The sequence below is a fragment of the Dermacentor andersoni genome, chromosome 1 (assembly GCF_023375885.2).
Source record: "Dermacentor andersoni chromosome 1, qqDerAnde1_hic_scaffold, whole genome shotgun sequence".
Lineage (NCBI taxonomy): Eukaryota > Metazoa > Arthropoda > Arachnida > Ixodida > Ixodidae > Dermacentor > Dermacentor andersoni.
Window position 1 is genome coordinate 120,907,166 of NC_092814.1, and position 11,406 is coordinate 120,918,571.

Sequence of the window (11,406 nt, forward strand, 5' to 3'; positions counted from 1 at the left end):
GGAATCGACATTCGCCATAGTACATGGCGATCCCGTGATATTGTGGGTAGCTCCTCATATACAGGTGAACTTTTACCTTATCGTTTCAAAGTTGAGTATACGGCCTTAAACTGCCACTGCGATTATAAATTTTATTTATCGATCGACGGCGGGCCATTACGCCGTAAGTTCACTAGCTAATATATAACAGCGGGACATGGCTAGACAGACCGGTTTTGTTGAGCTAATAATGAATGTCCGTCTAGAAATGCAGGTCACTCCAAAACAAAAGTGATCTCACCTGCCCCTTACATGTTTTCAGATTGACTATAGATAAGCGATACAATTTGGCAGGCAAGCAGCGGTTTTTCTTTAAAACAGGCGCTACAACTGGACATACTGATAACTATTTTGCTTTCGATTAGCTAGAATGTGCTCGCGCTAGTGGTGCCTTTAGTGAATCCGCGCGCGCTTTTGTCATCCGGACAGCCCGTAATGTTCCGGAACGGTACCTACTGTGTGCTTTATGCGCATGTGTGGATGTTGCATTAATAAACGCGTAAAACAGGGCTGCAAGAGCGCACAAAACACGGAAAAACTTCGCACATGGAAACATGAATCACAATAAACCACAGAATATGGAAGAAAACGATCAGACCATACAACAAACCCACAGCCGCAGCCCAGCCCATGCGCAGCCGGTATAACCGGAAACACAGTGCTCATTCAAAAATGAGGCACGGAAGGGAACATAAATTTTTTGTCTCGATATTGAACTACTAAAAACGCTATCTTACAATAGCATATTTAAAATGTTAAATATTTTAAGACCATTTTAACAATTGGTGAATATTATTTGTTAAAATTTACCTTAATTACGCGAGATTTTGGAGTTGGCAAGCGGAGTGGCGGAGTCCGGTGCTGTCGGTACTCTGTCCGTGCTCTCCGTGCTAGGCCTACTGGCAGCGGTTATTTATTTCTTGCTGTGGTTGTGTTACAACCCACTAAGTCACAGGCGATTTTAAGTATGTCGCTAAATCCACAATACGACACAATCGGGAAAACTTTTATACAGCAGTACTATGCTATGTTCGATGATCCTGCCTTGCGACCAAATTTGGGGACGCTGTACAATGTAAGCTATCTTTGCTCTTACTTCTAGGCTAGGTATTTGAAATGAGGAACCTAATAACGTTTCAAGCTCTAGTAATGATTCTAAGTTCACCAGATGTTGTGTGGAAACTCGGCTGATTGCATAGTGATGAGTCTGTTAGCAATGTTGCACATAGTGAACGCATTTCCGTGCATGTTCCGTGCGTGTGGGTGGAGACCTGCTTGACCCATTGACAAGGATCAACTAAAACAGGACTTTGCCTGCTCGTTCAGGTACGCTGAAACTGCAATTTGAGTTCTCGTCTTGCAGGAAGAAAAGTCACTGATGACGTTTGAAGGACAACAGATTTTCGGACGAACGAAAATACTAGAAAAAATACAGGTAAGTTGTACCGGTTATTTAGCGAGTGCGGCTACTTGATTCAGTGCACCGTGAATTCTTTCTGTTTAAGTGACAGCTACGTAGATGTAAGCGCGTGACAAGCAGTCCCGAAACAGGAAGAAACGTGCATTGTTGTGACGTTTCTGATAATCGCACCTTTAATAGAAAATTTCATATTTCTCCCGTGTCTGACTAGGGTCTGGGCTTTCAGAAGATATGCCACTCTGTTACTATCATCGACTGTCAGCCAATGTTCGACGGTGGTATCCTAATATCCGTCTTAGGCCAGCTCAAGGTGAGTTCAAATTGTTGCACATTTATTGGTTTTGTTTAGAAATGTTACTGCAGACGTTTCAGTAGTCACAGTTGTCATAACCAGCAACTTAATGCTTACATAGAGCTGACATTCCCGATATGACAGTATTAACCTGGTGTACCATTTTCAAGTGTGGTAGTTGAACTAGGAGTCGAGATGCTAAGCATGAGCACATTTTTGCCCCAGTGCCAAAGAAATATGATTGTCATCTGTGCTGCTAGCTGTGTGTGCATTAAACAAGAGATGTGTGGGAATTTGTGGATATTTGGCCCTTTGCAACCATTTATGAGGTAGTTTCAGATAGAGTGGGCCCAAGTAATAGTGGCTGAAGCCAGTATGGCTTTTCTTTTCTTTTTCTTTTCTGCAGACTGACGATGATCCAGCACATACATTTAACCAGGTGTTTGTGTTGAAGCCAATTGGGGACAGCTTTTATGTGGAGCACGATGTCTTCCGGCTAGCCCTGCACCACACGGCATGAGGACAACCAGTGGCAGCAACATGCGGTGTAGATCAGGGGACACCTGCTCTGCTGCCTGTATCGTCTCCGGTAGCTACGGCACAGATGGCTCAGGAGACAGCCCCAATTTGCTTTTGAAAGTTGTATGCGTGGTTTGTAATAAATGTACATTTCGCTCCTTTTTCACAGGCATCTCAAAATGTGACTTACTGCCTGAAATCTATGTTTGAGAAGGTTCATGTGCTTACTATTTCCATGCTTCTCGATAGAATACTGTGGCACCATGCACTTTTCTGCTTTTCGAGACACATGGTTGTTGTTCATAGCAGTAACACACAAGTATGGATGCAGACTTGTGTGTCACTCATTGGACTTCAAATAATTTATAACTGTAAGAACACAGGCTTTTACTGTGCACGTCTAGTGTAGATGCACTTTCAATGTTAAGTCAGAATTTTAAATTGCGCTTGTAGATCTAGGATACATGTTGCATGGAAACTTCAGCGAATTGCTGAATGTGTTCTTATATTGGTCTAACAGTGCTAAAGCAGACAAGGACTAAAGGCACACACCAGTGCTGACTTGCAAGTTTATTGTTGAAAAAACAATACAGGGAACAAATAGAAAAAAGTTTTTTTTTTAGTTGTGTGTGGTGGTACATGGTGGTATCAAAAAGGTTTGAGACTGGCCCTGTTCTGAAGAAAGTAATTTATTTGTGTGCATTGAAACACTGTCGCCTTTTAAATAGTCCCTTGCACAGCAATACAGCACTCCCAGCGTTCCTGCCACATTGCGAATGTCCTGGATGTCTTCTTTCCAGAAGGAGTCTAGCACTATGCTGTGATTCAAGCTAGACAAAGGCAGTCATGCCAGATTGGTGACTTTTGAGCTGAGTTTACTTTGGCAAGAGACTGAAATAAGTGGCAGCCAAGTGTGACAAGCAGGGTAGAAATAATGTTTTCGACAAGCTCGCGTGTGCTGAGTGATTTGTAATAGGGTGCTTTGTGATTGCGCAGCATCCTGCTCCAGACAGCCTTCCTCAGATGCCCTACACCTTGGCAGGAAAGCTCGCTGTTCATAATCTGGCCATTTTGGATGAATTCCTAATGCACAGTGCCATGAATGCCGAAAAAAAGCTACATGCGTGCGCTTTGTCGAGTTGTGAACATTTCTAAAGTTTTTTTTTTTTTTTGTCATAGATACAGGTTTTTCCACTGCAACGAATATTGCTTCGTCTTAGAGTCATAACCGTACACCCAAGTTGCACTCCTAGTGATGACCTTTGTCGTGAAAGATTGGTAACTCGTGTTTGCTTCTGCTTATTTCATTCTTCCCAAAATTAACAATCCAGCTTGAACATCTCCATTCTGACACAATTTAAATTGAGTTCAAATAGAAGGGTGTTCAACTCATTTTGGTAAAGAGCCGTCCAGGCATATTCTCAAATTTTCAGGAATGCTGGGAGCACTATATTGCTGTGCAAGGGGATTATTTCGAAGGTTAGTATATTTGCACATAAATTAATTTCTTCAATACAGAGCCAGTCTTGAAACTTTCGGTACCACCTCATATATGTTTTTTCATCAATAAGCATAGCTGTGAATAAGCGCTCGCATGCATACCTTATAGTCTTTGTCAGATTTAGCGTTGTTCAATGTAGCTGTAGTAATTTCTTAGTAAACTGGCCTTCTCATATTTCGTCATTTGTGATTGAAGTCTAAAGCATGGTTCAAGGCTATTGTTGGCAACCTTAAATATAGTGGTCTTTTTTATCTACTGTCATTAGTGGGTTTTTTTTTTATCTTGGTTCATGCAATAATTTTCATCTATTGACCTACCAACACGGGGAATGACTGCAGGTCATTATTGTTGATGCCAAACAAAAACGAGAATATTAACCGTTGAAACCTACGTAGCATATTCCTGTTGAAAAATTGTCTACTGTAGCACAGATTTGTTAACTAAAACTAGCTCCTTTGGGTGTATCCAGCAGTGTCTGGTGCAAATGTGGTTTATTTATTTATTTATACTGCAACCCCGAGTTGGGGTTTTAGCAGAGTGGAGTTACATTTGTTGGGTTTTTCAAATTTCCAAACAACTGTAACAATAAAGGAAATACATGGAAAGGAAGTACATAACTTGGCAATGTAAACACAATGATTTACTGGAACCAACACAATAGCATATAATAAGCTTAGTGTGGCATGCGAGACAAGTCACTGCTGTGGGTGTACAGTAAAAAGGTTTACGGATGGTTGTGAAACGACTTCATTAGTAAGTTTTTTCCATACAGTTATTGTCCTAGGAAAAAAGAATACTTAAAAGTGTTATTTCGAGTGGAAAAAGGAGTTGTGGTCAAGGCGTGTCTCTTCCCTGTGGCATATCCTGTAGAAAAAGTATCTGCGATATGTCTACCTTATAATCTTTAACTAACTGAAACAAAAATTTCAATCTCAAAATGCGATTTCTTTGCGTTAGTGTTGGGAGGTTGGCTTTTGCTAATAATTATGTGATTGAAGTTCGCCCAAAGCTGTTTTAAATAAATCTCGCCACTCTCTTTTGCATTTTTATTTTTCAATTTGGTTAACGTGTTTCTGAGTGTACAGGTACCAAATTATAGCTGTGTAACCTAAAGTTGACTGAACAATTGCCTTAAATGCAATAAGGCGAACAGCAGGAGTGGAAAGTTGGGCAGCTTATCTTAGATAAAAAGTTCGATGAGCTAACTACAGCGTTTGTTTCATCCAGCTAAGGTCATGTGAAATCCATAGAGCAGTGCTCCACTTCCAGCAGAAAGACGTTACAAGATGAATGAAGAGGATTACGCTTATGGGAAATTTTAATGAGAACGATCTTTTCAAAATTAATAGACATTTGCCATTTATCACACCAATGAACGACCCTTTGAAGTGCTTCATTCAAATGAATTTGATCGTGCTGGCTTTCGATTTCCGAGTAAAGGATGCAGTCATCTGCATATAACTTTACTTTTACAGGTGTGTCTTGTATTATATCATTTATAAATAAAAGAAACAAAAGGGGCCCGAGCACAGAGCACTGAGGGACACCAGAGTCAACTGGTACTGTGTGAGAACAGTGATCATTAAAGGAAACATACTGTTTTCGATTAGAGAGAGAAGCAGAAATCCAATTTACAAGCTGAGAGTTTTTAAACATATCTAATTTAAAGAGTAGTTTATTGTGAGAGACTTTATCAAAAGCTTTAGCGAAATCCATAAAAATTGCATCAATCTATTTTCCAGAATTTATAGCTTGAGCAAAATCATGTATGGTAATTATTGAATGCAAGTAGAAAACTCTTTTGAATCCATGTTGAGAACTTGACAAAACATTATACTTATCTAAAAATTACGAAATATGCTTATGTATTATACGTTCAAAAATTTTACATGAAGTGTAAATTAGTGATTGGGTGATAATTAGTAACGTAATGTGTGCTTCCACTCTTGTGAAGGGGCGTGACTCTGCCAGTTACCCAGTCATCTGGAACTCGGCTCTCGTTAAAAGATTCAGAGAATAGAATTGTCAGATACTTTGAAACCCACTTTGCATAATACTTTAGGAACTCATTGGGTATTCCATCCGGCCCAGGAGATTTTTTTTACATCAAGTTGCAAAAGTAATTTAAAAAGCACTGCTCACTAATCGTAATGTCGGATATAGGTGGGCACGACACATCAAAATGCTCAAGGACTTTGTTATCCTTAGTGAATACTGATTTAAAATGAGCATTGAGAGCATTATAAATAACGAAACAGTCGCTAGTTTCTACACCATTAATTTAAAAACACATCACTGGTCACAGTATTTGGAGAAATCAGACTCCAGAACCTCTCGGGAGACGACGATACGAAGTTGGGAACCTGCTCCCCGAGATAGCGTTCCTTGTCAGCCGATACATTTGTCTTGACTTGAGAAGAAGGTTCCGTTATTCGCTGCTAGAGAGCACCTACGTCATTAAAATTGCGTACTTTATTTTTTAACCGTTTTAGTCGTCTTTGCAACTGCCACGTCTCCCGAGAAATCCAGGGGTTCTTTCCTTTCAATTTCTTTACAATATGTGGAATAAATCTTTCAATGCACTAACTTATGAGTACCTTAAAACTATTGCATAAGCCATGAATATCTGCAGTACTGCTTGAAAAAGAATTGTATTCAAATGAAAGCAAGTCCAATATTCAAGTATTGTCTGCACGTGAAAAGTTAGAGAAAGAGACCTTCTTGGAATTTTTATTTAAAACATCAGAAAGGGTTAGTTTCACAGCCTGATGATCAGATATTCCAGGGAGACCATAACAGCTAGCTTGAGCAGCAACTGCCCCACTTATGAAAAAAAGATGTTGAACGAGAGTTTCCCTGAATTCTGGTGAATTTGTTGACAATTTGCAATGCAGCAACTGCCCCACTTATGAAAAAAAAAGATGTATTGTTGAACGAGAGTTTCCCTGAATTCTGGTGAATTTGTTGACAATTTGCAATAAGTCAAAAGAAAATGCGATATCGATCATGTTTTCACCGATTTTGTCATTAGGCTGTTTTAAAGAAAAAGAGGGCCAATTAATATGAGGCAACTTAAAATCTCCGGCCAAAATAATCTGATCTCCAGGCTTTACATGTGCAACAATATAGTTGTTTGATTCATCAAGAACATCAGTGGAAGTGGTGAGTGGCCAATAAATAGCCCCGGTGACATACCTCGTCTTTCCATAATAAGCTTTGCAAAATATACCTTCAACGTTAAGTATGTCCGGCATTTTTAATATTTGTAGTGATTGTCTAAAAAGAATCTCCACTCCACCACCTCTACTACCACGGTCATTCCTGGGTAAGCATTGAGTATGCTATTTACAGTAGTGCATTGATGCAGTCATGATTAGTGCTCACTTGCTTTTGAAGTCGCCCATTTTTGCATGATTTGACCTGTACCTGCAAGCTGTCGTGTACCGCAATTTCAACACTGCACAACCTGTTATAGCAGGTGCTATGTGAATTTTCGTTGTCAGTCTGCATTCATTCTCAAATTCCACACGAGTGAGTTTTTGGCATCTGTTAGCACTTTTTAAGTCAACACGTTTGGTTATATTTGTCTTTGTGGTTACAGCTTTTGCAAAAATTCGCTTTTGGGTATTAAGGTGAATTTATTTAGATGCTACAGCAAGCCCTTCAAACAAAATGTTGGTGAAGCACTTTTATTGAAATGCTTTAACTTTAATATATAAATTAATTTAGATTTTACACCTTGTTGTAGCAGTTGTAAACATTGTTATCCTGTTCTTTCTAATCAAATGCCTTGCAGCATAGATAATTGTCTTTCCTGGGTAACACTTGGAGTTGTGTAGCTGTACATCAAGTTGAAGCCCAATGCTGATGGCTGCATAGGCACATTAGACAGTTTTTTCGGTATGTGAACAGAATAAATTAATGGGGGATTGCAGATCTGGCTAACTTGGAACGTAAGGGTGATAGGCCAAATTTAACTACTTTTCCCCCGTATTGTTCATTGTGCTAGTGCTTTGTTGTTTTTTACATCATGTTTAAGCATATTGATGTTGGTGTAATTATCCATCACTCTCTACTGCGTTTTAGAGTTAGGCCATGAGGCCTATCTCCCCGAAGTAAGCCAAAAACGCCAAGCTTGAAAACAAATGGCAAGTATTGCCACATTGTATTGATACTGTGCATGTCACTGCAGTAATTGTATGGTGATGATGATGTGATAGTTTGAAAAGCAGCTTATATGGCCACTTGGTGAGCACCTAGTAGATTTGGGAAGTAAAAGCCAGTGAAAAAAAAAAAATTTGTCTCGCACATAGCAAAGCTGCTGGAAAATTGCAGTGCTGCAACTGCATATGGAAATATAATAGGAAAGTAGGGAAGATGTTTTTCTGCTGTCCCTTGAATAACAAAACTACTAGGGCAGCCAGCACTCCTTTCAAGTGCACCTTTGCTGGGTCTACTGTTTATAACGAAGCGAATACTTGCTGCCGGTTTGCGGCACCGTTTTCCCCATTTCTGTGGCATACGGGAGGCAGGTCCGGCCTCTCTCTAGCCATATGAGAACTGGGCTGCCATTTGATGCTATTCCTTTTTGCGCTTTGCCAGTGGTCAGAGCAACGCTCCCAGCGTCATCGGTGGGATCAGCCGGCCATGAACGGTAGATAAAAGAGTGGCACAAAATCGAGCGGAAGACATCGCTGCAAAAATCGCGGCTCTGTTGTTTCATGCGCTTGCACCACGCTAAATGTAGGTCGCGGAAACGTCGCGGCAGAGGAACGTTGCAGCTATGATTGTGGTCGGGAGCACTATCCCGCACCAGGCGCGCGCCCGGAAGCAGGTTCCGTGTATACCAGGGGCGTAACCAATAGATGGGTTTGGGAGGCTAAGCATATATGAGAACATTCTCTAAAATGTATCCCAGTGGGTTCACCAGAAAAATCCCCAATGCCGATAAGATCGTGGATCCACACTCCCAAATATAAATGGCACCATTGACAACGGGGACGTGACGCTCTTCTGAGAGGCACTCCTCACCAGGAAAACGCCGAGCGCCGTTAAGGTCGTCGAAGGCAGCGTTCCCGCCTGCTTTCACGTCAAAATCGGGAAGTGAGCCCGCGCCAGCAAGTACTTACGCGCCTTTGCACGCGGCTCCAGATTGATGTGCACGTTGATGTGCTGGTCAGCTGCAAAGGATACGCAGCCAGATGAAGTCATCGAGTCCATTAACACTTGCTTCAATGATGTCACTACATGTCACTCTACCACTGCCATTTCGCATACGTCTAGTTAGAGGGCGTGCCACAACGAAGATCAGGTGGAGTTCGTTGGCGGTGTACGTATCCGGAAAACGGCGGCAGAGGTGAACTGCCGCTATACCCGCCTTCTGTGTGTGGTGAAGCTGGTGAAAATTGGGGCTAACGGCTGCGACTGATGCACTTTTTTTGGGTGGTGCTTTGCTTGAGCACTTTGTTGATGCAGGATACATAAACTAAAATGATTTCAGAGCTGCAATCGAAGTTGGGTGTAAGGCAAGCTGGCAGCAAGGAGGTAAGAGACAGAATAGTGGTCAGTGTGTGTGTCGCAGCGCGCATCCTTGAGCCAACCACTGGTCATGGCCGAAAGGTCAACCGAGAACACAAGGTGGCGCACCTTGGGGACGTTTCCTCCGAGAGTTACTTTTGAGAATATCGCTCTCCGTGCGCGCGCTGGTTGGCTGGCTGAACAAAACCGCACGAATCGTACAACACGCCGTGTACTACGTCACACGAAAGTGATCGTCCGAGAATACGTTCCTTGCTTTCTCGGTAGATCACTTTCTGGGATTTTTTCACGTGACGTAGCGTCCAGCCGACAGCTCACTGGAGCGACCTGTATGTATCCTGTGCGCTGGCTTAGTCAACAGAGCGCACTGAAATTGTTATTCCTGAAAGTGATCTACTGATTATGCGTTCTCAAGACCTAGGCCTGTCGTGAACTCGGCTTCTTGCAGCACTACTGCGTTTGACTACATGCACCAGTATGAAATAATACAACCGGTAGGTTTCCATGCTATAGCCATTCCACAGAAAATCAGCGATGCCATCGTACGAAAAAATTCAGACAGAACTAATCTACCTACGATGGCTATCCGAATATGTGAATAGCCGAAACGGGTCTTGTATGAGGCGTGTACCAGCTGCAGCCGGGGCTCCTCTCGCACTTCCTTCTGGACACGCTACGCCACCTAGCGGCGCGCCCCGGAAGTCTGGACGTGGCTTCCAAGACTGTTGGGATGAGGTTTTCTTCAGGGATGCCCTTAAGTAGACCATCAAAAAAGATTTGCCGCTTGACGCGCACGGCTGAATATTCCTCCTAATTGAAAATTAAAATGGAATGCCATAAAATTTACTTGTGATTCTTGGTCTCCATAGCATATGTTGTCGTAGACTGGCAGTGTGTCACGCTGATCTTGATGCACATTATGTGCATGAATATTTTAGAGTCTATTAGTGCTTACGTAGAAAAGTTACAAAACCCTGTACTGGACCGGCTGTCACACACTGAAGCACTGAAAAAATATTAGTCACCTATAGCCTATACCAAGCTGACACAATATGCAGTTATTTGAGGGTTAATAATATGCTCTACTTGCATTTGTATTGACATTACAATCATTCTATTTTTTAGCTTCCGTTGACAAATGTAGGAAATAAAAAAGAGGGAAAAGATTGTGGTGCAGTGTGATAAAGTGTCGGGTTACTGTGCTAAGGAACCCGTTTGACACCGGTGTCACATACACATTTCTGATCACGATTGGCATTGATCCAGATGATTATTGACTGCGACTGGCTCTCTTGCACATTTTGTGCAAAGAAGCCAATCACGACCGAGGAATTCGATCCGGATCGGGCTTGACCGCGATTGAAAGTGCGCCGTGTGACACCCGTATGATGTGGGGTCGATTCCGCCCAGCGTCGAATAAATTTTAGAGGATTTTTTTTTTTAAAGAGCATCGTGAATGAGGTTAGGCCCACATTTATAGCGTACTACCTTTGGAATGCACACATTTTTCGTTAGATAGGCAGAAAGAAAACTGGTCTGACAATGCCAAGAATGCTATCCACATTAGAAGGGCAGGTTGGCAACTGGTCCTGATTTACCTGTGCATGTCACTTCAAGGACGGTCTCTGTGATGCAAATCAATCAGAAGTGGAAGAAAGCTACACCAGGAGTTACGGTTTAGACCATGGAGCCTATAAGAGCTGGGACATTCATTTAGGCATGATGTCTGGAGATATTCAACTTCAGTGCCCTTGTAGTTGAGATCAACAGTGAACGGAGTGGATGGAGTGGAAATGAAACATAACATGGTATTACTTCACCGCATTATTAATCCCGCCAGAACACACACCTTTGTGTACACGCAAGCGCACCAAAAACTTTTGAAATAAACCTTTTGTGCATGTACACATGCACACACAAAATACACCTCTATTGTACCACACCAGCATGTTACAGGATGCACAGTACAGTCTAAAAATTTTACTGCACTAAGCAATTATGACCTAGGTATTCTTATATCCCTGTAACATCATGGTTCCTTGCAAGATCATGGTTCAGTATAACGTCACGATTGCTTTATCACGGCTCCTTGTAACA

General features: G+C 41.8%; 1 protein-coding gene across 1 annotated transcript; it reads left to right on the top strand.

The window, feature by feature from the left end:
• Positions 1 to 869: 869 nt before the first annotated feature.
• Positions 870 to 2,436, top strand: LOC126544041 (probable nuclear transport factor 2). The gene is made up of 4 exons (XM_050191231.3): positions 870 to 1,114; positions 1,403 to 1,474; positions 1,671 to 1,769; positions 2,158 to 2,436. The coding sequence occupies exons 1-4, from the start codon at positions 1,007 to 1,009 to the stop codon at positions 2,269 to 2,271; spliced, it is 393 nt and encodes a 130-aa protein (XP_050047188.1). The 5' UTR covers positions 870 to 1,006; the 3' UTR covers positions 2,272 to 2,436.
• The last annotated feature ends 8,970 nt before the right edge of the window (positions 2,437 to 11,406 follow it).

Bases quoted from the DNA above. Each gene is read 5' to 3' on its own strand.
- LOC126544041 (XM_050191231.3), top strand. From the start codon at position 1,007: ATGTCGCTAAATCCACAATACGACACAATCGGGAAAACTTTTATACAG. The intron at 1,115-1,402 runs GTAAGCTATCTT...CTCGTCTTGCAG, and splicing joins ATTTGGGGACGCTGTACAAT to GAAGAAAAGTCACTGATGAC. The intron at 1,475-1,670 runs GTAAGTTGTACC...GTGTCTGACTAG, and splicing joins AAATACTAGAAAAAATACAG to GGTCTGGGCTTTCAGAAGAT.